Here is a 27116-nt window from a genome sequence, read left to right on the forward strand (position 1 = left end):
ATAGATAACACATGAATAAAAATAAACTAATAATAAATGAAAAGAATCTAATATTTTTTTCAAGACAGACCGTGCTTTGAGAAGACTGTGCTTTAAGTCAAGAATCCAGAGGCTGGGGATATGGCTCAAGCGGTAGCGCGCTCGCCTTGCATCCGTGGGGCCCGGGTTCCATCCTCAGCACCACATACCAACAAAGATGTTGTGTCCTCCGAGAACTAAAAAAATAAATATTAAAAATTCTCTCTCTCTCCCCCCTCTCTCATTCTCTCTTTAAAAAAAAAAAAAGAATCCAAAGCAACATAGTGAACAACATTTTCAAAACAAGCAGAATATATTGTACTTTATTCAAATACAACAATGCTCTAGGGACATGGAAAAAGTGCCCTCCTATTTAAAATTGTAATGAAGGGGCATAAGATTTTTAAAGTTGGGTTTTTAAAAACAAATTTAGGCAGATCATTTGAAACTGTTCAAGTGGACCAACCATTAGGCTATTTCTTTGTTTTCCTTCCTGTGGTCCAGTCTTTCAACCAGAAAGCAGCTACAGTACCTGCCAGTATTGTGTGTCCTGTCTAGGAGTTCCTATAGTCAGTTTTTTGAGGATTTGTTCAATTCTAGGCACTTGGTTAAGTGCTTTTCATTTCTTGACTAACCAAATTTCAGTCTTTCTGTGTAGATCACTGGATTCCCACTGAATTCCTTTTTATCTAGGGTGAGGGAGGATGGGAAATTGGAATTGTCATTAATGTTCCGGGTGCTTTCCAGAAACAAGAACTCTGGCGCTTAAAGGAATTGATTTAAAACTCTAGACCTTAATACTCTAGGGATGTTTAGAAGAAAAGCCAGGAGCACAACTGGGTTTCATTAGGAATGAAAAAAGGACATTCAGTCTTCAAGGAGACAGCTTCCCACTTTTGGCAGAGGCGCTCTAACAATGAAAAGCGGCGGTTTGGGCTGAAAGGGGCTCTCAGTTTGGACCGAAGCACTGGGCGTGTGGTGTAAGGGTTGGTGTTCATTCCTAGACCTCTCAGAACCGCCCTCAGCTTGGGTTCTGGCTCGGCGAGGTCCTGGCCTAACGGCCAGGCAGCCCCGGGCCCAGACCCGCCGACAAGCAGGGACGGGTCGCGGGCGGCGGCCGCGGCGCTTTCATTAGAGGGCGCTCTGGGGGCGGCTCCGCCGCAGTCCCCCCTCCCGCCGCTTCCTCCCGCCGCCCCTCCCCGCCAGCCCCGGCGAACGCAGCTGGGCCCCGGGGACCAAGTCTTGGAGCCGCCAGGGAATCGGCGCGAGCCGCGCTTTTGCCGGAGCGGGGCCGGGCCGCGCCGCCGCCTCCTTCCGCCGGCCCCGCCGCCGGCCATGCATTCTTCCGGCTCCTCTTGCTCCCGCAGCCGGGGCCCGACTCCGGCTAGTCCGAGGTAACCTCCGGCTCGGCGGGTGCAGGCCCGGCGCGGTGGAGCCGGGCCCAGGAAGGCGCTGGGGGCGGGGAAGGGGTGTCGTCGCGTGGCCCGGGGAGGAGGCGGCGGCGGCCTGAGGGACGAGGGCGCGGTAGGCCCGGGGGAGGAGGCGGGGGCGCGGGGCATCCGCCCGCCTCCCCGGGACCCGCCCCAGTGACAGGTCCGGCCTCTTGAGTCCCTGCCGTCCCTCTGTCCGCAGGCAGTCGCGAGGGGAGTAGGGCGCTCGCGCGCTCGCTCGCGCAGCGCCTTGGCCGCCTCGGCCGCCGCCGCGTCCATGACCGCGACCTCTCGGCAGGTGACACCCGCCGCCGCCCTGTCCCGCGTCCCGGGCCGCGGGCTCCCGACCCCGCTCGCCCTAGCGCTCTGCCGCCGCTCGCCTCTCGCTGCCTGCCGCCCGCTCCCGCCGAGGTGAGCCCGGAGCGCGGCCCGCGCCCGCCGCCCGACCCCTTCCTCCTCCGCGGAAACCGCTGCCGGTGCCCTAGCCAGCGCGCGGTGGTCGCCTCCTCGTCCTCGTTTCTTTCACCATTCCTCGCTTCCTGGTCCTCCGGTCGCAGACCTCATTCTCTTCATCCCTGGCCTCCTGCCTTTACCTCCCTCTGGCTTTTGCTCCCCTCCCCCTACTGCTTTCTCGTTTTTGCCTTATTAAGCCCCTCTTTCTCCTTTCACCTTTTATCTTCTCTTTTCTAGGCCCCTCTCCTTTTTTTCTTAAAAAAAAAAAAAAGGAAAAAGGAAAAAAAAACCCTATTGCTGCAAATGAGAATTTTGAGCGTAACTCTTGGCTGATGCGAGGGACCTTTTAAAGGGATGAATCAATGTGCAGGAATGGTGGTGGAGAGGACGCCTAGCTTCTCGCTCTCTGGGAAATCTGACCGAGAGGTGCCTGCTTCAGTCCTTTCACTTGTGTACCCTCAGTTGGGAGACACTGAGGGTGTCTGAAGCTAGCGGGTTTGTTTTTCTTCTTTAAAGTCTAGAAAGACGACCGCAGTGAGACGCGGTGCGGGGACCGCCTCCAATTAGGAGTGGGAATTGTATTATCATTTGCTAAATATATTATGACATGCCCCAAGTGCCCCGGTGAACCGCTCCCTTGACCTTGTGCGGTTCCTTCTCCCTCGCTCTCTGTCCCCCTCTGGAATTTGCCCGTGAGATAGCTGAGGTACTGCACCCGGGAAAGCTTAGACCCTAGCTTTCTCTTTTATTTTTGTGCTGGAGGCGATTCTTTGCTGGTGACTATTTAGATGTGTTTAGTCCATTTTCCTTTTTAAATGAATTTTCCTTTCACCCCAGGAAGACAGAATGGACTCCCATGTGAGAATGGCTGCGACTTTGGAAGAAGTTCCACGAAGGGGCTGGATCTTGGTGAAAGCTCTGATGAGATTTGCCTTCATGATCTTCAACAACCTGGTTGCTATTCCATCCTACGTCTGCTATGTAATTGTTCTGCAGCCCCTTCGAGTGCTGGACAGTAAGCGGTTCTGGTATATTGAAGGAACCATGTATAAATGGCTTTTAGGAATGGTGGCTTCCTGGGGATGGTTCGCTGGATATACAGGTAAGAATGTGAGCACTTTTGTTTAATGCATCTGAAAAAAATCTGTAATGTTATGCTTAAGTCAGTAGACATGACAGAATATTTGCTATGCTTGGGGTTGAAGATGCTTTTATGCTTACACTATTGAAAAATAAACGAAAAACAGTCCTATTTGGTTTCTCTTAAATTCCTTAAATTAAATTTTTAATGTGATTGACATTCATTTGTTAAAACTGGGAGAGCTCTTGTAGAGAAACAGGAGTGCATTATGTAGAACTTGAGGGCTTATAAAGATGTTTAGCCCATAAACATTGGGAATTGAGAAAAGTGACGAACCAGATTTGTGCAAAGGCAGTTTAATAAGTTTTTTCATTTAATGTGATATTGAACTATGTTAATAACATTATAAGCCAAACAAAAATGGCTTTTTGTGTTTTTTTCCCTCTATAAACTATTATCTCAGAGTTAAGTTTTAAAAATTAAGTTGTCTGTGTTAAGCTTGTTTCTCTCTTGAGTGCTTTTAAGCAGATTTCTATTTCTGCTTTTAAATTGCATTTTGGGGAGCAGTCTGAAGTGGACTGTCATAGAATTAAATGAGAAGTAGTGTTTATTTTCTTTTTATAAACCATATGTACTTTGAGAACTTAATGCTTCTGTGAAAATGCGATGTCCATTATTATACTTGATTTTTTTTTCCTCCAAGAATTAAGATAATGAAGAACACATTGAGGTTTCTAGTGCTTGTCAGATGTGGAGGCTTTTTATCACAGAAATGTTTAACTGGCTGGCAGTTTCCTTAACAATCATGCCACAGATGCTGGTGTCAGTAGTCTGCAATTCAGAGCTTAGAACAGTGAGGTGGGTACCTACTCTCAAGGTTAAGCAGCATAGCAGTTCTCCATTTTTAAATTTGGTCTCCTTCTTTTCCTGCCGAGGCTGCATCTGCAGATTTTGACCATACACAGGAGAGAAGGACTGACAGTACAGAGCTTTTATGGAGCCTGGCAGACTCTTGCTGTTGTCAGAATGTTCTCAGTTGCCCCAGATGAAGCCTTTTCTCCTTCCAGCAATACCATTTATTACTCTGCAAGTACTGAAACCCCGGGGATAGGTGTTCATTGCTTTCTTGTCCTGTGTCTTGTTGAGATTCCTGCTTTTTATATGCAGTAGGTGAGCTTCAGCTTCACTTTTAGAACCAGAAGCAGTAGCAGTGGTAGAGAAAAAAAATGAAGTTCAAATCTGTTATGCTGAATTTTTATCTGAATTTCATTGCTGTCTTTGAATGACTTTGCTTGATATAGTTTGAGCTTTTCCAAATATATATTTCTTAAATATTTATTTTTTAGTTGTAGGTGGACACAACACCTTTATTTATTTTTATTTATGTAGAACAGCAGAATGCGTTATAATTCTTATTACATATATAGAGCACAATTTTTCATATCTCTGGTTGTATACATAGTATATGCACACCAATTTGTGTCTTCATACATGTACTTTGAATAATAATGATCATCACATTCAGCCATCATTAATTACCCTGTGCCTCCTCCCTTCTCCTCCCACCCCTCTGCCCTATCTAGATTTCATCTATTCCTCCCATGCTCCCTTTATTTTATTTTTATGTGGTGCTGAGGATTGAACCCAGTGCCCCACATATGCCAGGTGAGCGCTGTATCTCTGAGCCACAACCTCAGCCCCCCCAAATATATTTTGATACTAGTTATTTTATTCTTTATACTTAAGTATGCTCATTTTAAATGAGCTCATTAGCTTTTTACAGACAGATTCCAGAAGTTGTTTCTACTTTAAATGCAACAAAATTATTGAAATGTTTGGGCTTGTGTGTGATGTATTTATAAGTGAAAAAGGTGGAAAAAAATTAATTTGTCATTGATTTTTGAGATTATAAGAAATGTAGAGTTACTATTTGAAGTTAGTTATCCTTTGGCCATAGCACAGCTGTAGTGTATTTTTATTTTCTTGGGGGTATCACTCCCTTACTGATTATAGAGCTACTCTGTAGTTTATTTTGCTACCTGCTTAGAAAGTGGTCTTGACACGATCTGCATCAATGTCTTTGATGGATCTGCTCTTTTCTAGGCTACCTCATTTTGACAATTTGGTCAGTTCCTCATTTAAATATAGAATATTTTAGTGTGTATATTTTAAATGTTTTCCCCATATGTAAAATATTTGGTTTCAGAGAGTCTGATCATAATAGAACACAGTCAGGTTCTCTAGTTCTGCACAGATTACTGGGCTAGGGATGTAGCTCAGTGCTAGACTCATCTAGCATATGTGAGGCTCTGGGTTCAATCACCAGCACAGCAAATAAATAAATAAACAAACTTCTGTTTGGGGTAACACAAAGTTTTTTTTTTTTTTTTTTTTTGTACCAGGGATTGAACCACTAAGCCACATCTCCAGCCCTTTTTCATTTTTTATTTTGAGACGGTCTTGCTGAGTTGCTTAGGGCCTTGATAAATTGCTGAGCTGACTTTGAACTTGTGATCTTCCTGCCTCAGCCTGCTGAGCTGCTGGGATTACAGGCGTGTGCCACTGCTCCCAGCTACAAAAATGTACTAAAGTTCTGTGATGTTGCCTCTTAATGTACAGCAGATGTCACAAAAATGAGTCCTTTGAATGCTGACATGCTTCTTGGATGAATGAATGGTGAAGCCCAAGGACTTTAATGAATTTTCTTGTATTTAGTTTACATTCTCAGAGCTGGAGAATTACTTGTGGGCATAGAAGGTGGAAAAAAGGATTTTCTGGTCTTTCTGCTTATTTCTGACATTGTCAGAGGAACACATTTATTGAAAGAACTCTGAAGACAATGAGTTTGTTCCTCCCTAGCTTGCTATTATTACAAGGTGGAAGTGATAGTTAACATTTCTTTTAGTGGGAAGTGCTGTACAGGTATCTCATGTTGAGGAAAAGTTTTATACTGCCTTTATCCTAGTATTTTAAGGACAAAGTATTAAGTCTTAAGTATTTTATCCAAAAGACATAACTAGTGATTCATTTCTACATGCTTTGTTTGGATCTGGGGTAAATCTGTGTACCCATTTTTACAATTTAAGTGAAGGTTGGCAAATTTCAGAGAGAGATTTTGTGAAAAGCAAAATGTGTTTATTTATAGCAGTTTATTTTGACTTTCATTTATTTTAATAAAATTATTGTTGTCCAAGTACATTAAAGTCTTTGTACATGAAATAGTTAAAAAAAAATTCATGGGGCTGGGGTTATGGCTCAGTGGTAGAATGCTTGCGTCGCACATGCAAGGCCCTGGGTTCAGTCCTCAGCACCACATAAAAATAAATAAATAAATAAAATAAAGTTATTAAAAAAATATTCATTGTAAGTGGGAGCTCCAGAATTTCTATATAGGATTGAGAGTCTTATGGGCCAGTCTGATTGGCAGGGACTTGGGGTACCAGGAAACTTTCTGCTAAGCTGTTTTTGCTTAGCAAATGTTATTTCCCTTAGATTGGGTATTTACTTGGGGTGGCTTTAGGGAAAGCTGATGCAGATGAGGTTTAGGTTCCTCACAGCTGCTATGGCTATATGTTCATCTTTGTGTGTTATTTGATTTGGTAGTGTTCTACATTTTTTATTGGGATACAGATTTGTTATGTAAGCAAAATTAATTTTCAGGAATTATATCTGACCTTGAATTTCTAGAGAATGTTTCAAAAATGTATCTTCTAGAGCAGTATTTTTTAGCCTTTGAGTCATAAAACCAATATAGAATGTCAAGATGAACATTTTTGGAAAGTGAAATTAAATATAGTTAAATAGAAAAGATAAGAAATGTGTATATCTATGCTGAGTGTTGCCTCAGATTGTGTCTTGTTACAGTGTGTTTAGTCAACATTTGAAAGAGACTGTTGTAATGGAAAGAACACCGCAACTTAGAGTCAGCAGAATTAATCTACCTTTAACATTTCTACTCATTAGTAGGGGGTGACAGCTGGATCTTTTTTATAACCCTATAGCTTAATTTGTTGCCTGCTCCTCACAGAGTGCTCAATTAGACTCTTTTTGTTTGTTTGTTTTTGTTTTTGTTATTTTTGGTGTGGTGGGGATCAAACCCAGGGCTTCATGCATTCTAGGCAAGTACTACCTCTGAACTACATCCCCAGCTTAAGTGTCTCTTGAACAATCATTTCTTTTATTCCTGATCCCAACTAAAATTCCTTAGCTGCCTACCTTCCTGAAAGGTCTGATGTCAAGGTGGTTGCAATCCATAAACTATAAATCCTGAACCAGATCACGTGAACTAGATTGTATAAAGTACACATTTGTTAATTTAGCACATTTGTTATGTGTAGGAATGAGTGCGTTGGAAGTGCTGAGACACCAACACAATTGCTTACTTTTAGGAACTCACAGCAGCTTTGGTGGGGAGACAGTGAAAATATATTGAATGATGCTCTAATAGAGATGTAGCATGGTATAAAAGAGGAGGTGCTTCTGATCTAGCATTAGTGGTAGTAGAGAGGGAATAGGGAATTTAGGGGAGGAGAGGCTTCAGATTCCTGTTTTTTTTTTTTTTTTTTTTTTACCCATTAGGGAGCTGTTTCTCTGTGGGTATCTTTATCTAATCAGTAATTATAATGGATTTAAATTACTTGAATAATGTATCAGTTTGAGACTTACATCTTTGAGGCAATAATGTTAGCTAACATTTATTAAAATGTAAGTCAAGGGCTGGGGATGTGGCTCAAGTGGTAGCACGCTCGTTTGGCATGCGTGCAGCCCGGGTTCGATCCTCAGCACCACATACCAACAAAGATGTTGTGTCCGCCGAGAACTAAAAAATAAATATTAAAAATTCTCTCTCTCTCTCTCTCTTTAAAAAAAAAAATGTAAGTCAAGTAGTGTTCTAAGAGTTTCACACTAATGAATTATCTTACTTTGTCACTTTGCTATTAGTCATTTAATACAACAATTTTATCAGTTTGGTACTATTATTATCCTGTTCCTTTTGTTATTGATAATTGAAACAGAGGTTTCACAGGTATTTCTCCTTAAGCATGAACTGAAATTGTTGTTGCCACAAGTTTATTTTTGTATTTAAAAAGCCAATATTGATCTTTAGATAATGTCCCTAGAATATTTTCTTAATTTTTACTATCCCATTTGCCTTTTGTTTGGAAGCATGAAACATCTGAAAGCATTATCACAATGTGGATTTCTGTAAGAGGTTAAAAAATTGTTGCTTCAGTGGAAACATTTCCAGTATACTGGAAATTTCATAAAATCCCCCTTCATATACACATACATACACATATGTGTGTGTGTATATATATATATATATATATATATATATATATATATGTATATGAATGTGATGTATATATATCACAAAAATACAAAGCTGGCTAAATACCTGAAAAAAAAAAAAAGCAAAGAACAATAGCCCACACAGTGAAAGATCAAAAATTTGATAGTAACTCTTTTAGGAACAAAAGCAAAATTCTTTTAAATTCTTCTTTTTTCTCCTTTCTCTTCTCCGTTGCCCAATTTTAATCAATAGTATATTCACGGTAGTATATACTATTATGTTTGTTTTTACTGCTGCCTCTTCATTTGTGAGCTTTGAGGGTACCTTCGGCTCCTAGCTATTACATTAAGGTCATCAGAAAGCTTATTATACTTTCCCTTGCTCTCTCCCTGCTCCCAGTTTATGTTACTTGCATTTATATAATTGTATGGCCTATTTTTATGTTCTATTTTGTTACACTTATCTCCATCTGTTTTTGTCTTAATTCTTTTGTTAAATATGTTTAATACTTAAGTATTTTTGTGAAATTTTTCCCAGTTGTCTTTTTTGTTAGCTGAAGTTTATCTTTGTACAGATTGAGCTTCTTTAATATGAAAATCCAAAATCTGAAATGCTTCAAAATCCTAAACTTTTTGAATATGAATATGATGCCACAAGTGGAAAATTCCACACCTGACCTCATGTGAGGTCAAAATGTAGGTTTACTAAGAATGGCTTATGAAATTACCTTCAGACTACATGAATATAAGGTATACATAAGACTTAAGTAGCTTTTGCATTTACATCTCAGTCTCATTCTCAAGAAAGCTCATTATGCATATGCGCATATCCCAAAACCTAAAAAAAAATTGAAATCCAAACTCTTCTGATCCCACTCATTTCAGATAAGGGATGCTCAACCTGTAGTTGCTCAATAATGGCTCATGGGAACAAAATGAGTTTTCTTATAACGTTTTCAGAACTGTTTTGTTGCTTTACTCTTGAAAGGCAACTTATCAGGTTATAAAATCCTTGGCTCACCCTTTCTTTCCTGTAGTATCATATGGTATTATTCAAATGCCTTCTTGTATTAAATGTTACTGTGGAGGTGTGAAGAGCCAGGTTTAGTCCCACCCCATTATTAGTGAATTGATCTTTTTTTTGCCTATCTATACAAAGGATTCTTTCTTTATCTGAGAGCTAGTAACTTTACTAGAATATGTTGTTGTTGACTGTGTATAGATCATTTTTTCGTGGTACATATATGTTCTTTTAGTATACAGATTCTATTTTTATTTCAGGACAGTTTTTTAAAAATCTTTAAATGTTTATTATGTTTTGTTTTTATTTGTGGATCCTAATTATGTGTGTGTTGAATCTCCCTTTGTATGTCTTTTATAACAAGTATTTTTCCCTTAATCCTTATAAATATTTTTTGTTTATTTGTCTCTTATTGTGTTTTCTGTAATATCTCTTCTTTGTTCTGCTTTCAGTTTTTCTTATTTGTGTGATTGTTTTGTTTATTTTCTATAACTGTTGGTTGAGTTCTGCTAACTCATTCTTCCTCTATTCCTGTTACCTAGACATTTCTGTCTTGAGTTTTTGTATTTGTGTTCTATGGTCTTGCTTCACTGGTGGTGGATTCACTGATTTTCTTAAATTTAGACGGGAATATTAATTTATAATTTTTACCTTCTCCTTTGTAATATAATTCTGGTGACTGTTCTTTGATAAATGGTACATTTTGCTGCTCATTTCTACCATTTTTCTTATAGCATCTCTGTTAGTGCCATGCCAATTATTTTTATTCCTTATAAGGTATTATATTTGAATATATGAATTATATTTCCCTTTGTGCTAGACAGCTTTGCACCACTCTAACCAAAAGATCTAATAAGAACAACTTAAGAGGAGGAAATTTTTTTTTTTTTTTTTTTTTTTTTGGCTTATGGTTTCAGAGGTCTCAGTACATGGTTGGCTGACTTCATAGCTCTGGGCCCCAGGTGAGGCAGAACACCATTGTAGAAGGGCACGGAGGAGGAAATCTTCTGCTCAGTTCATGACAGCCAGGAAGCAGAGAGAGCAAGAAAGAAGAGTAGAAGAGAGGGGCGGAGGGAGGGGGAGGAAGGTGGAGAGGGGTAGGGATAGAGATAAGGATGCCTGAGACAAAATATAAACCCCAAGGCGTGCCCTTCAGTGACCTACTTCTTGCCACCCCACCCTACCTGCCTATGGTTACACCCAGCTAATGCATTCAAGTGGATTAATCCACTGGTTAGGTTACAACTCTTGATCCAATCTTTTCTTTTTTTTTCCCCACCTCTGAACATTCTTGCAATGTCTCACAAATGAGTGCCTCCCTCCCCCCAACCCACTCCCTCTACTGGGGATTGAACTCAGGGGCACTGGACCACTGAACCACATCCCCATCCCTATTTTTTTTTTTTTTTTTTTTGTATTTTATTTATAGACAGGGTCTCACTGAGTTGCTTAGCACCTTGCCTTTGCTGAGGCTAGAAATTCTCCTGTCTAAGTTTTCGGAGCCACTGGGATTACAGGTGTGCCCTGCTGTACCCGGTACACATGAGCTTTTTGTGGGATACCTCATATTCAAGCCGTAACACCTGTGTTATTATTGGTAGGCGATCTGGATGGGGCCAGGGTAGATTTCTAAATTTCTGCCTCTGATGTTTTTTTTCACATATGGAGCCTGATTATTTCTCTGTGTTGCCATAAGTGATCCTCCCCAAGTCAGACTGAGTGTGGTCTTTTGTGGCCAATTCTGGATCAGTTAATTATATTTGAGGTCTGCCCCAAAGCAAGTAGTAGTTTCTAAAATGTGTGTGTGTGTGTGTGTGTGTATGTGTGTGTGTGTATGTGTGTGTCCCCGTCCCCCTCACAGTTCCCAGGCTATTTTTATTCTTGGACTATTTAGTTAAAACATTCACTGTGTTTCTGCTTGACTTTAGTAGAAAATTCTCATCAAAATGAATGGAGGAAATGAGTTACCTTTGATACTTCAGTAAGGAGTATGGATGAAATGTGACATGAATAAATAATGAAATGTGACATGAATAATAATACTAATACTTTAGGGTCTGATCTGTGGAAAATCTTAAAATGTTTAAGGATCACCAGTGCCCCCCAAGCTCTGATAAAAATTACTATAAACTAGTTTCCTGTATTTACTACTCCTAATCTAAAATTGGGGTTTGCTAAGTATTTAGCTTTTTTTAAAAAAATATTTATTGTTTTTTTAGTTGTAGTTGGACCTTTATTTTATTACTTATTTTTAGGTGGTGCTGAGGATTGAACCCAGGGTTTTGCACATGGTAGACAAGCACTCTACCGCTGAGCCACAACCCCAGGCCCTAGCTTTTGTTTTAAGAGTTTCTTTTGGAGTTTGTAAATCAGTGGCCATATTCAGCAGCTGATGTGTTCATATTGCCTTATGCTTTTTTTAAAGTTAGTTTCCAGCATTTTAAAATTAGGGCTATTTCACAAAACATGAAAAAAAAATCTGCATTTCCAGCTGCTGTTGAGAAATTAAAATCTGGCCGTGCAAGGGCCTCACTCCTGCTGGCATCAAGCATGAGATGGCTGCCTTCTTTAGATGGGGCCTATACTCTAGTTCACCCAGCATGCCACTTCTTCCTTCTCTTAACTTGAGCCTACTTTAGTCATTAACATTACCCATTCAGATCCCAGAGACTTGAGGATGTTCATTTAAAAAAAATTATATTACAATTACTATTGTTTCTGTTAGGTATGTGATAGTTTTGTTTGTATTCATATGCCTTCATAGTGCTTAAAACTGGTGAAGTCTGTTATTAAAAACTATGTAGGCTGGGTGCAGTGGCGCATGCCTGTAATCCCAACAGTTTGGGAGGCTGAGGCAGAAGGATTGCGAGTTCAAAGCCAGTCTCAACAAAAGTGAGGTGCTAAGCAACTCAGTGAGATTGTGTTTCTAAATAAAATACAAAATAGGGATGGGGATGTGGTCCAGTGCCCTTGAGTTCAATCCCTAGTACCAAAAAAAAAAACCCCAATGTTTGTTATCGATCTCACCTACTCATTCATGAAGCCGAGTCATTCTGTAGGAATCAAGAAATGAAGTGCTATTAGTAAGAGCTGTGTTCACAGATTTTTCAAGTTTTGTGTACCATATCACTAACCTAGTAAAATGTTTCCTGCTGTTTGTATACTTATTTAGTTAGCAAAATGTCTCATTTCTTCTTATGAATATAATCACAAAATCTAGATCATTAAAATTAGTTATTTCCCTTTATTTTTTCATATTTTAAAATATGAAAAACAATAAGCCTGGTTGATTTCTGCTCATTTTAAATTATAGTATAGCTAATCTTTTTTTAATATTTATTTAGTTGTACATGAACACACAATGTCTTTATTTATTTTTATATGGTGCTGAAGATTGAACCCAGTGCCTCACACATGCGACATAAGAACTTTACCACTGAGCTAGAGCCTCAGCTCCAGATAGCTGATCTTTTTAGAATATTGTTTTTAGTTATGAGGTTACACTGATTAATTTGTGTGTGTGTGTGTGTGTGTGTGTGTGTTTGCTGGGGATTGAACCCAGGGCCTTGTGTATCTGAGGCAAAGACTCTCCAACTGAGCTGTATCCCCAGCCCACTGATCAAATTTTGCTAGCAAAAAACTTTCCCAAACTTTTAAAAATCCATTAAGCATTAAGAAACTATGAATCATGCATATAACACACCTGCTTTTTATTAGAAGTTTTTAAGGTTAAAAAAATTGTAATTTAAGTACATCAAGATGTTGCTGAGGGGGCTGGGGATGTGGCTCAAGCGGTAGCGCGCTTGCCTGGCATGCGTGCGGCCCGGGTTCGATCCTCAGCACCACATACCAACAAAGATGTTGTGTCTGCTGAGAACTAAAATAAATAAATAAATAAATAAATAAATATTAAAAATTCTCTCTCTCTCTCTCTCTCTCTTTCTCTCTCTTTAAAAAAAAAAAGATGTTGCTGAGTCATCCGAAAACTAAACTGATCAGCATATATTTATGTTAAACACAGTTTACATATGTTTTAAATTGGGATATAATTCACATATGATAAAATTCACTTTTAAAATTCAATGTTTTTTAGTATATTATAAGCATCCACCATCACCATCTAATTCCAGATCATCACCCTCAAAAAAGAAATTTCAAACCTGTTGGCTGTCATTCTCCATTCCTCCTCCTTTCAGCCTCTGGCAACCACTTATCTATATTGAGTTTTATAGTTTGCTTATTCTGGATACTTCATGTAAATGGAATCATACACTATATGATCTTTTGTTCCTGTCATGTAATATAATGTTTTCAATGTTCATCCACATTAAAACATGTCAGTATTTCATCCCTTTGTATGGCTGAATAATATTCCCTTGTAGGTGTAGACTACATTTTGTTCATGCATTCATCAGTTGATAAATATTTGGGTTGTTTTTACATTTTGGCTATTATAAATAATGTCACTATGAACATTCATGTACAAGTTTTTGTATTGACATATGTTTTCAATTTTCTTGGACCCAGGAGTCAAATTGCTGGGTCATGTGGTAATGCTATGTTTAACTTTTGAGCAACTGCCAAACTATTTTCCATAACAGCTGCACTATTGTACATTTTCAGCAGCAGTGTAGAAGGGTTCCAATTTCTCTACATCTTCACTAATACCGGTTATTATCTGCCTTTTGTTTTTGTTTTTTAAATTCTAACCATCCAAGAGAATGTGAGGTAGTATCTCATTGTGATTTAGATTTACATTTCCTTAATGATTAATGATCTTTTCATATATTTCTTGGCCATTTGTATATCTTCTTTGAAAAAAATGTCTTTTTAAATTCTTTGCCTATTTTTAAATTGGGCTTTTAGGCTTTTTATTGTTGAGTTAGCCTATGATTTGGATGTTGTTTGTCCCTTTAAAAGTTCATATGTTAGGAGCTTGGTCCCAGGGTTGCCGCAGTCTGGCTGGGCACAAAATCACGAGCCACTCACAGCCTTGTAGATTCAAACAGCAATTCTTTATTCCCGAACTCACACCGGCACTCTACACAGGTTCTGGGTACTCCACCAGGCTTTGAATCCCAAATACTTTCTGAATCCCACACTCAAGGGGAACTCAAGAAGCGGGCGTGCCTGAGGCAGTAGGATACGCCCTATTCCCAGCAGGGTACACCTTAAACCTGGAACTGCCCTAAACCCAAGGAGCGGATACTCCCTAATCCCAGCAGGATACACCCTAAACCTGGAACCGCCCTGGTCCTTGAGCAAGGTCACCTCAAGCATACATGCAATGTCACTGCAAATGACCTGGGTCCAAAGGCAAGCCCATTCATTCCTACTTGGCAATGGCCCTCAGCACAGGGTGGTAGTATTAGAAGGTACTATGGACATCTTTTTAAGAGTTGGGTCCTGGGATCAATTGGGGGAATGCCCTCAAAAGGGATTAGCATATTACTTATGGGACTCTGGTTGTTCTCTCAATAGGATTGTATAAAAAACCTGAGCTGGTCCTACACAATCTCTTGATTTCCCATTTAGTGAAATGATTACTTGGTCTCTCCATTGCAATATACCATAAGGTGATGCAGCTAAGGTGACAAGACCCTTACCTGAGCCTGCCAGTACCATGCTGTTTGGACTTTCAGCCTCCAAAACTCAATATAACAAACCTCTTTTCTTTACAAAGTTAGCCTGTTTCAGGTATTTTTTATAGTAATGCAAAACTGATACAGGTTTTAAGAGTTCTTTATAAATTCTGGATACTAGACCCTATTTTTTTCCTTGTTTGCTTATGCATTTAGTGTCATAAACCATTGCCTAATCCATGGTCGTGAACACTTATACCTATGTATTCTGTTAGAGTTGAACTTTTACATTTATTTCTGCAGTCCATTTCAAGTTGATTTTTCTATATTGAATGAGGAAAGGGTCCAAACCTTATTCTTTTATATTAGATATCTAATTGTCCTAGCACCATTTCTTGAAAAGACTGTTTTTCCCTATTGAATGATCTTGGTATCCTTGTCAAAATTAGATGTGCATTTATTTCTGAACTCTTAATTGTTTCATTGATCTGTAGTTCTTTTTCTTATGCCAGTACCACACTTTCTTGATTACTGTAGCTTTGTAGTAAGTTTTGAATGCTAAGTATATTGTTATATTTAATTCTTTAAAAATCCATAATCTTTTTGTTATGTATTATAACTTTAATAATGAGGCTAGTTCACTACTCAGAAATCCTAATTAAAAACCATTTGGATTTAAAAGTGTTTACTGAGAACAGTGTTTTTCAGAATTAATATACGTAATTGGATTGAATGATCTTTTTATGTCCATATAGAGAAAATATTTACTAGTTATATGTTTCACTAGGAGTTGGTTTAGAAATATTGTTAATACTCTCTCTTGTTCTCAAAAACAAAACAGGACATCAATTATAGAAGTATTTTGTATAATTGATCAATCAAAAATGTATTCACTACCTACTGCTAGTTAGCAAACTTGTTGATTTGTAAAATACTGGGATAGAGAGTGTAAGGGTACGGCGAAGCGTCGGAGAAAGAGACCACCAAGAGACCACTCATGCAATTGGCAGAAGGGGATTTATTGATTCAGCATGCTGAGGCTCCGTGCCCACTCAGGAAAGGAGAGCAGCCCAGAGCCCCGGGCAGGGGTTGAGCAGTGCTTAAGTACACTTTTTGGGGAGGGCGGGGACTTTATACACATCATAGTCTCCTTTAACAAATCACCATACACCTCAGGAAAATCAAACAATAATTCTTAAACTTGATTAGTACATTTATTGGCGGGAACAGGCTGGGCAGGGGTGATTGGTCACTTCTAAGCGGGGTACACATTCAAACTGATTGGTTTGGGCCTTGAATGCCTACGTGCCAGGCTACACAGGGTCCTAGGTTATTAAACAACCAAATGGCCAGTAGGGAATTGTCTTAACTGCCTCAGGAATTTAACCCAGGCTTTGCAGTTTAGAAGCAGGTTTACAATGCCTGGTCCTTTACATTTTAACTCAGGCTTTGCAGCTTAGAAACTTTACCCTTTCAAGAGTACGATTTAGATAAATTTCTACCAAAAGGATATTTTGGCATAGTTTTCATTTTGATGGATGGTTTTGGGAATAGCTGTGTTTCATATGAATTCTGTGTTCAAAAGGCATCCGTACAACATTTTCTGAAAAACAGATGAATATGCACATTTTCACCTAATGTGATGGTTCTATTTTTTTTTTTTTTTTTTTTTAGAGTGAGAGAGGAGAGAGGAGAGAGAGAGAGAGAATCTTTAATATTTATTTTTTAGTTCTCGGCGGACACAACATCTTTGTTGGTATGTGGTGCTGAGGATCGAACCCGGGCCGCACGCATGCCAGGCGAGCGCGCTACCGCTTGAGCCACATCCCCAGCCCATATTTTTTAGTTTTTAATAGAGTTCCCTTCAGAGAACAGTTAACAGAGAATAAATTTATTTTGTAAAATAAGGGATAGATACCTGGATAAGGAGCAAGGATGTCAATTGGAGTAATTGTTGTAAGCTATTTTATGAATAAGATAGTATTAATTTTTGTGTATGAGAGACTGAATTAGACAACTTTTTTTGTAGTTATAGATGGACAGCATACCTTTGTTCAATTTGTTTCATTTTTATATGGTGCTAAGGATCGAATCCAGTACCTCACACATGCTAAGCAAGCGCTCTGCCACTGAGCTACAGACCCAGCCCTGGGTAACCTTTTTGAAGCTTAAATAATCACTTTAAGTTGTCTTAAGCCCCCAGATGCTTGAATATAGATGTATTCTCTGTATTCAAATAATACACACTGCCAATAATAGATGTTGCTAAATAAGTATGATATTAGGAATAGCATAATATATTGGGGGAAAAAAAAACAGTCTTTTGAGTTAGTATGAGTTTGGATCTTGCCACCCCAATGCTAGTTGTGTTACTTTGACCTAGTTGCTCAGTTTCTCTGATCCTCATTTTCATCTTCTGTAAAAACAGATTATGATATTTATTTCTTGTGAAGCTTGACTATAAAATGAATAGCAAGGTGTTTGGCCCTCTATAAATGATAAATTTTATTATTATCATTATTATTAGGAAAACAACTATGCTAACCTTTTGGGTAAAGGCCTGTCTAAGTCAATATAGTTTTAAAATATATTTGAGAATACTCAAATATACTAATAGTATAGTTTAATAGAGTTCTTTTAAATCAATCAATAAAGTAACGTAAACTGTAGTCTAAAATATTAACTAATTAAACTGTATGTTTATAAATTCTGAAATAGAAGGTACTTAAACTTTAAGTACTTTAAACTAATTAATTCAGTTATTTATTCTAAGATAAGTTACTTGGAGGCCTACTTTGTGCCAGTCGTGTTGGTAGCTTAGGAGTACAGTGGCAACAAAATAGCATAACAGTCTCTTTCTCTCTCTCTCTTTTTTTTTTTTTTTTTTTTTGTACTGGGGATTGAACCCAGGGGCACTTAACCATTGAGTACATCACCAGCACTTTTTAATTTTATTTAGAGACAGGGTCTCCCCAAGTTACTTAGGGCCTTGCTGTGTTGCTGAGGTTGGCTTTGAACTTGTAATCCTCCCAAGCCACTAGGATTATAGGCATGTGCCAGCGCACCCACCTAACAGTATAACCCTTATTCTTAATGAGTTTACCTATTGATGTGGGGGACAGACAGCAGGAGTCATAATAACCATGTAATCACTACTGTGGAGGGTGCTTTGGAAAACAAGTTGAGGGGGGCTGTCAGAATGAAACAGGAGACTTAATGTGGAGACTTGTGGTATCAGGGAAAATGGGTTCCTTGAGAAAGTGACATTGAGACTGAGATCCTAGAAATAAGTAGGAGTGAAACCAGGAGGAGCAGGGATAACATGTGCAAGGGTAGAAAAGAGTTTATTGTCTTTGAGGACAAAGGGAATGTCAGGTTGGCAGCAGCTTGGATTGAGTAAGGGGAGAGGAGCAGGGGTCATTTGGGAAGCTGGTGAGGCTACATCTTCTGAGGCTTTATGGTGCATTCAAAGGATTTTGAAGTTTATCTTAGGAGAAAACTGGAAGGATTTTAAGTAAGGGAATGATGAAATCCAATTCTTATCTGAAATTGTATACTCTGCTTACTTTTTAGAATGGATTAGAATGAAGTGAATTAGGTATCTTTGGAGGCTGCGGGTTGCAGCTCTGAAAGATTCTTGTGTGGGTGAAGGTAATAGGTGATTGGTTAAGGGTGATGGCCATGGAGATGGAAAAAAGTAAACTAATTGGGAAGTTTATTGGAGGGAAAATTGTCAGGACTTGCTGAGGATGCAGTAAAGGTACAGGTGACAGACATGCCCCTGAGACTTCTGGTGGGTGCTGCTAGGCGGGATGGGGAAGCCTAGAGAAGGAGCAACAAGAGGAAAGATGTTTTAAAATTTAGTATGGTAAATGAGAAACATCCAAGTGGAGCTATGAAATAGACATTCGTGTGTACTGTGGAACTTAGAAGGGAAACTGAGCTAGAAAGAGAAATTGGGGAATTTTCAATGGCATTTAAAGTTGTGAAGATGGGTTGGATCACCTAGGGAGATGGTTAAGTACTGAGTGATGAGAGACCCAGAAGCAATCCCTAGGGAACCCAGCATTCAGAGGTTGGGGAGGTAGAGGGCACAGACTTGGGAGGAGCAGCTGGATAAGTAGTAGGAGTAATGCCTGCCTCCATAGTGCAGTACCCCAGAAGTCAACGGCATTTCCAGGGATGAACGCTCGGGGGAGGGGGGGGGGAGAGCTGCTGAATGCTGCTGCAAGTTTCTGTTTTGTAAGATGAGAGCTAATATCTCTTTTATTGTTTTTGGCAAGAACAGCTTCATTGAGATGGTAAAATTGGAAACCAGATCCAGATGAGTGATGAATGGGAAGGGACAAAATGAAAATAAGCAAATATGACTTTCCAGAAGCTTGGCTGTCACGAAATAGAGGATTATGGTGGCAAGAAGAATTTAGGGTCAAGGCAGGTCTCTTTCAAAATTTTTATTTTTTTTTAATTATTTTATTGTTGGTTGTTCAAAACATTACATAGTTCTTAATATACCATATTTCACAGATTGATTCAAGTGGGTTATGAACTCCCATTTTTACCCCGTATACAGATTGCTGTGTCACATCAGTTACATTTCCATTGATTTACAAATTGCCTTTCTAGTGACTGATGTATTCTGCTGTCTATCCCATTCTCCACTGTCCCCTCACCCCTCCCCTCCCCTCCCCTCCCCTCCCCTTCTCTCTCTCCATCCCCTCTACTATAAATCGTTTCTTCCACTTATATAATTTTTCTCCTACTCCTCCTTTCCTCTTATTCAAAATTTTTATTTTTAAGAAGTAAAAGTCTAGATCTTGATCCACTCAGGGTTGTATCTGATGGAACAAGGGTCATTTACGTACACAGCTAATGTATTTTGGAAACTATTCTTGGTGAGAATTGAATGAGTGAATGCCTACCAGCACTGAGTGAAACCACTTAAATGTTGTCTATAGTGGCAAAGACAGCAGAGAGGTCCACAGCCTCCATGATCTAATCCTAACCAGAATTCTTTATTTAGTAATAAGATTGCCTTCCTACAACTCCTCTGTATTTTCTTATTGATATTCTTCCTCTTCTTAAAATCTGTTCTACCATTTCTTTAAAAGTTTCTACCTGCTTGTCTAATGCAAGACACTCTTCCCCTCTAGTTTCTGCTGTCTCCTTTCTGAAACTCTGGATCTCCTCCCTAATTGTGGTTCCTAAACATTAGGCTTTCCTGGAGTTCTTAGAGTTATCCCCTGGGCTCAGAAGTCCATATTCCTCTCAGGTACCATCTGTGGATGAAAAAGAAGTGTGTCTTGAAATATGTGCTAATATTTTCCTAATATATATGTGTATAGTTTCTGTTTTGACTAACATCTTTTGAAGTCATTATAGACTTTAGTAGCTTTTTGTTATGGATATTTTCACTTGGTGCTAGAAGAACTATTATATAAAGGTCAGCCACATTTTTTTTGGACCTTAAAAAAATGTTGTTACTTCAAAAGGTTAGAAATCACTTCTCTACAATATAAAACATTCGGAGTTCTGCTTCTTGTTCTTTACCTTTGCATTTCTTGTCTCTTGGCAATTGCTTAAGGGCAGTGATTGTTCCTTCTTTTACCTTACAGTAAAGGTTGGCAAACTACAACCCTTGGGCTAAATCCATCTCACTTCCTGTTTTGTAAGTCCTCTCCAGCTAAGGTTTTTACAGCTGAACTTTTGCAATCAATCTGACAAACAAAAACAGTAACTTTAAACTCCAATTAAGCAAAATGTTCTCTCTCCCAACAGGGAATTCCATTCTTCTCATTAGTAGATCTATATTACAAAGATCAGTTATTGTCTTTTATATTTTGAGTTTTGTCAATAAAAATCTTGTAGAAACATGTAAGAAAATGTTATATAAATACCTACATAATATCTTCAGTGTTCTGTTTTGTTTGTGTATCTTAAATTTTTTACTGACCATCATTACCATCTTTTAGGAAACGTTTGCCAACTCCTGCTGTATAGTAGTAATTCTCAGATTTATCTGCATATTTGAATTTTCTAGGGAGCATTATATAAGTGTAAATATATACATGGATTCCACTACCCTGAAGATTCTGATTCAGTACAGCAGGAGTAGAGCCTAGGAATCCACATTTTTAGCAAGGAATTGAGTTGTTTAGGAATTACTGCCTTTTAATATATTATGAGGTTTTAATCCCAAGAAATAATGAAATGAATATTAAATTATGTCAGAGGATATCTTCAACATTTACTAGCTATGGGACCTTATCCCAGGAACTACTTTTTCTGCATGTTTTAAAAATTTCTAGTTTCCCAGCTAGGCACAGTGGTACACTGCTGTAATTCTAGCTACTTGGAAGACTGAGGCAGGAGGATCTCAATTTCAAGGCTAGCCCTGGCAATTTAAGAGAGAACCTGACTCAAAATAAAAAGAACTGGGTGTATAACTCAATGGTAGAGTTCTCTTGTGTTCAATTCCTAGTACTACTACTACTACTACTAATGATAATAATAATAATAAATTATTTTTTGTTCCTTATTAATGGATACTTTTTCTTTACTTTCCACAGTAGTAGTTCTTTTATCTTTTGGGGTTCACAAGAATATATTTCAGAATCTGATGAAAAGTTATGCTACCCTCTCCCCCCAAAAAAATGTGTACCTGTATTAGTTTCCTGTGACTGTCATAACAAATTACTACAGAAGTGCTTAAAGCAACAGATATTTATTTTCTCAGAGTTCCAGAGGCAAAAAGTTCTAATCAAGATGTCCCCAGAATTTCTGTGGGAGATCCCTTGCCTCTTCCAGCTTCTAGGCTATGTTCCTGGGTTGTGACTGCATCACTCAGTCTGTGCTTCCAGGGTCTCATTGCCATTTCCTACTCTGGGTATATTTCTTATAAGGACAAGTGTACTTGGATTTAAGGTCTATCTGGATAATCCAAGATAAGCTCTTACTCTTGAGATCCTTAACTTAATCACTTTTTTTTTTTAATCATATAGGGTAGCATTCACAGGTTCCAGGGATTTGGATTTCCATGGACATCTGGGGGAATTCTTTGGCTTTCCATAGTACCTTTGCATATGCTCACAATTTTACAAACAGCTTTAAGAGGTCATAACTCTCTGAAATCCCTTTGTAGACCCATCGACTCTAGGTTTGGACTCCTTGTTTGGTGAGAAGCTTACATTTACCGTGTTTTCTAATAAATGTAATTTCTGTTCTCTTCTGTTTCTTAATTCCTCATCTTACTAATACCAGGTTTGAAATGATTTTTTTTCTTCTGACCTTAGATTCTTAAATTTTTAGTTTACTCTTTAAATTAGTTTCTTTGATTCTTTTAGGAACCATTTATCTTCTGGTAAGACTTATTTTTAAAAGAAAAGCCATTTTCCTTCATCCTGCAGACTAGAGAGTAACTTTTTTATGTAGATGATAGATAAGTAGTAGTGCTCCCAGTGAGAAGAGAAACTTACCAATATTGGAAGGGTAGCATAACTTTTATTTATACATGGCTTCTTATTTAATACTGAAAACAATACTGAGAAGTAGGTATCATTAACCCTCTTATATAATGAGCAAGTGCAGACTGATAGAAATTAAGTAACTTGCTCTGTGTAGGTGTTAGAATAGCAAGGTTCAGAGCTGGTCTGTGAAGTTCTTCTACTCTGAAGCCCATCATACCATGAGAACATAGCACATTTCACTTTTAGTTGAATGATTACTAATCCCATTAGATAGAGGCAATCTTCACTTTGGTTTCAGGGGTCAACAGACCTGGGTTTTAGTTAGATTTCTGTGCTCACTTAGAGTATTACCTTACATCAGTGTCTTATTTGATCCTTAGCTTTAAATAAGACTAACACTTGGTTTTGTATGTCTTTTAGGGCTGTTGTAGAAATTGAGAGAATATGAATGAAAACCCTTTATTATCTTTACAATTAATTACTTTCTCGTTTTATCATATCCTTAGTACTTTCTTCTTTTCATTCCTAAATTTCAAATTTTGGAGATGTGGTGAAGCCTCAAACCAGAGGCTTTTTAAACCCCAACTGTGAATTTCTTTTGCTTAAGATCTCTTGGGTGTTTGGCTGGTTGGTGTGAATGCTTATATTCTGCTTTCTGCTCTTTAATGTTAATGGGCTTCCCCAACTTTGTTGTCTAGCTCAGTTTTACTTAACATATTTGTGAAATCTTTGTGAACCTTCTTTTTCCTGGGCCAGTTTTTAACTCCTCATTACTCTTCTTTGTCCTGGGTTTTTTTGGTACTCTGCTCTCTGGAGACTAGTTCCCTTTTGTCTTCTCATTCTCCCCTAATGTCTTCACACCCTCATTCATCTATAGTCTGTTATCAAAGGCTAATATCCCATCTTTCTTGCTTCACCTCACTAACACTACCTCCTTCCACCTTTGTGAAAGACATTCTTATCTTAAAAAATAAATAGCCCCTGTAGCAAACCACCACTTTCCTCATTTCTACCTCCTTTATTCCTTTTCTTCTATTGTCAGTCCCTTTATTACCTGGTTTTCTGTTATCTCAATAGTGTCTTATGGAATTCTGGTGCTCTAATAGGCTTGCTCCCCAAGCTACTTCTTCAGACTTATCTTTTAGTAGTCTTTCCCTTTATTTTTCCTGTTACAGAGTAGAATGTTTCTCCTACCAAGAACATTCCCTTTGTTTTGGATTCCATTCCTTCCTGCTTGCTCAGGAACCTTCTTCCATTGTTAATTTGCTCTTCTTTAACTTTCACAAAAGTTTTCACATTTTCAATTATAATTATGTTAAAGAGATATTTTCTGAGAAATGTGTCTTTAAGTGATTTTGTCTTTGTATAAACATCACAAAGTATATTTATACAAACCTAAATTATACACCTAGGATATATGAATTAGCCACCCTCATCTATTTAGTCCATCATTGACTGAAACTTCATTATATAACACATAAATGTTTTCTTAAAGATGGGAGTAGATGGTGGTCTTGGTCTACATTCCCAAATAACAAATATCAGTGAGAGACTGGAGTTGAAGAGTAATTGCCCTCCTTGGATGGGACATGTGCTGTCTATTTAAACAGTCTCAGTTTTCTGATGTCATGTAGGAAGCCTACTTTGCTCAGTTGTCACCTGTGTGGTAACAGAAAAATAATTTTATATTCCTGGCCTTTGTTTCATTATCTGACATCTAAAAGTTATTCCATACCCCTGGACTTGTATTTACACATACAACCTTATTTCCTCTTCTCACCAACTCTCTGTTCCAGAAGGTTTTCACTCAGGCAGGTTCCCCATGTTTCAGCTCACAAGGATTTCTTCTTTTCCTAGTCCTCCATATTTTCATATTCTCCACCTTGTCTTTTATTTCCAGTAAGTGAGCAGATTCTTTGAGGGCAGGGATCATATTTCCTTATTTAAAAGTTGGCTTAAGTTTTATATGATAGGAAATGTACCTTTAAAAAACTAAAATCATAAAGCTCAGTGAGATGCTGGCATGATGATGGGCACATGAGAACTGAAAATGACAGGGAGCAGCAGATTCACAATTCCAGGCTCATGCCTACTCCAGGGCATGCATCTGTTGACTGGAAAGGCAGACAAAATTGCATGTACTATTCAAAATGCTTCTCTTTGTCTTTTTTCTTCTTTCTTTCCACCTTCTCCCTTCCTTCACAGTCTACTTTTTCTTTTTGCTAAGCACATATAGTTGATTTTTTATAATTACTTCATGATAGAATTCCAGTATACTTCTCTATCTCCCACAATGGTGGAACCCTGTGTCTATATGAAAAGAATTAACCTAGTTGAATGAATGAGTACATCAATAAATGCTTTGGGGGATAGTGAGCAGGAGGTGCTGCAAATTAATTATACTTACCATCTGTGTGTTTTTCTTTCAGTCAGGCAAGGAGCAGCCATAGAGTTCTGTTCCTTGATTTACAATATCTGTGGTGAAAATTTCTCTAAATTCCTTTTTAACTCTAAATTTCTTTTTTCTTTTTTTTGGGGGGGGAGGGTACTGGGATTTGAACTCAGGGGCACTCAACCACTAAGCCATATCCCCAGCCCTATTTTGCATTTTATTTAGAGACAGGGTCTCACTGAATTGTGTAGCACCTCACTTTCTGCTGCGGCTGGCTTTGAACTCGCAATCTTCCTGCCTCAGCCTCCCAAGCCACTGGGATTACAGGTGTGTGCCACTGTGCCCAGCCTCTAAACTTCTTGAAGATACCCCTACAATGTATCATAGTCTGATTCTAAAGCTTTTTAGAGGTCCAGTAACAAAGCAGAGAATCTGCATGGTACATTTATTTCCTGATAATTTGCTATAAATTTTTGCCTTCAGAAGTTAGAATTTCCCTTTTTTTAGTTCCTCAATATTACTTAATTATGTTACTTAAAGTTCTTCCAGTGGATTAAAATTAAAATACATTTGATTTAAATCCTAATCTCTGAATTAAGTATAGTGTTATATAAGTCAACTCAAAGATAAAGGAGCTATTTAAAAGACTGGGAGAACCAACCCTTTAAGCAAGTTGAGGATTTTGCAGCAGGTACTGTTATTGATATATACTATAGAAATAGACCCAAGTAGCTACCCCAGCTTTCAGTGGCTTAACAAAGTAAATTTGAACTAGATTACTTTGGGGGAGAGGTTGTTAAGCAGTTAATATAAGACAAGAAACATTTAAGAAACAAAAAGGGTATAGTCTATTTAGTAATGTCTTCCATCAATTACTTTGATTTGAAGGAAAGAATATTTACTCTCTGGCTCTAGGGGAAGTTTGCTGACCCCTGCTCTAGGGTAAATATGAAGGAGTGGGTTTACTGGGTTACTTGGTGTCTTTTTACCTTTATGAGAAACTGCCAGACTCTTCCATAGTGGCTACACTATTTCACACTGTCTCAGTAATTTTCTAATTTCTTTTTGCCCTTGCTAGTCCTTGGTATTATCAGTAGTTTTAAATTTTAGTCATTTTAATAAGTGAATAAAGATAGTTCATTGTGGTTTTAATTTCCCTGGTAGCTAAGTATCTTTCTTAATGGTTGTTTGCAGTCCATATGCTGTATCCTCCTTGGTGAAATGTCTAAGTCTTTTGTCCATTTCTTAATTGATTGGGCTGTTTAATACTAAGTTTTGAGTATTCTTTATATATATTCTGAATACAAATTCTTTGTAGGATATTTAATTGCATATATTTTCTCCCATTTTGTTCCCTGAACACAATGTCTTTTCCTAAGCAAAATGATACATTTTGGAAAGTTCAGTTTTTAAATTTTATTTCCTTTTATGAGTTGTGTTTATTTGTATGTATGTAATATCTAAGAACCCCAGGCCATGGAGACTGTTTTCTTGTAGAAGTCTTATACTTCTATGTTTTTCATAGATCCATTTTGAGTTAATTGTTATTGAAAGTATGAGGTTCGGTAGAGGTTCACAGTTTTGCAACACTATGTTGTAAAGAGTGTTCTTTCTCCATCCAACTGATTTTGTATTTTTGTCAAAAATAATTTAGACATATTTGTGTGGTCTTTTGGACTTTCATTTCTGTTTTGTTGATTTATATGTGTGTCTCTTTACCAATACCACACTATCTTCATTTTTGTAGCTTTTATAGGAAATTTTTAAATCAGTATGATCCTTCCAACTCTGTTTTTTTTTCCAAAATTATTTTGGCTATTATAGTTTGTTGGTCTTTCTATAGAAATTTTAGATGTCACTTATCTGCAAAAATTTTTATTGGAGGTTGATTGGAGTTATATTTATGGATCAAATTATGGGTCAGTAAACATTGTGGCTGTGTTGAGTCTTTTGGTGCATGAATATGGTATGTCCCTTCATTTGAACTCTCTTGATTTCTTTCATTAGGATTTTGGTAGTTTTCAGCATATAGATCCTGTATATGTGTTTTAGATTTATAGCTAAGTATTTCATTTGGGGGATGCTAGTATAAAGAAAAATGATTGATATTTATGTGTTAACCTTGTATCCTGCAACTTTGCTAAACTTCCTTATTAGTATTAGTAATTTTCTGTAGATCATTTGAGATATTCTACATAGGCAATCATTTCATTTGCAAATAAGAATTTTATTCCTTACTTTACAACTTCCATGTCTTTTATTTCTTATTACTTGTTTTTGGACTGGCTAGAACTTCTGGTACACTGTAAAATATGAGTGGTGAGAATGGTCATCCTTGCCTTGTTTTCACTTTAAGGGAGAAAGTATTCTAAACATGTCTA

At 38.0% G+C, this 27116-nt stretch overlaps 1 protein-coding gene across 8 annotated transcripts in view; it reads left to right on the top strand.

Annotated features, from left to right (window-relative positions):
* The first annotated feature begins 948 nt into the window (after nucleotides 1-948).
* The window catches only part of LPGAT1 (lysophosphatidylglycerol acyltransferase 1), an 86197-nt gene continuing 60029 nt past the window's right edge, over nucleotides 949-27116 (top strand). The window contains exons 1-3 of one of the 8 annotated variants that reach the window (XM_081300527.1): nucleotides 949-1412; nucleotides 1651-1746; nucleotides 2739-3003. In XM_081300527.1, coding sequence (XP_081156653.1) covers nucleotides 1726-1746; nucleotides 2739-3003 — 286 coding nt within the window. In that variant the 5' untranslated portion in view covers nucleotides 949-1412; nucleotides 1651-1725. Of the gene's footprint in view, nucleotides 1413-1435; nucleotides 1860-2138; nucleotides 2328-2738; nucleotides 3004-27116 lie in introns of those variants that run through there. The other 7 variants (XM_081300530.1, XM_081300525.1, XM_081300523.1 and 4 more) reach the window with 7 other exon arrangements.

This window comes from Spermophilus citellus (assembly GCF_964194105.1).
Source record: "Spermophilus citellus genome assembly, chromosome: 6".
NCBI classification, from domain to species: domain Eukaryota; kingdom Metazoa; phylum Chordata; class Mammalia; order Rodentia; family Sciuridae; genus Spermophilus; species Spermophilus citellus.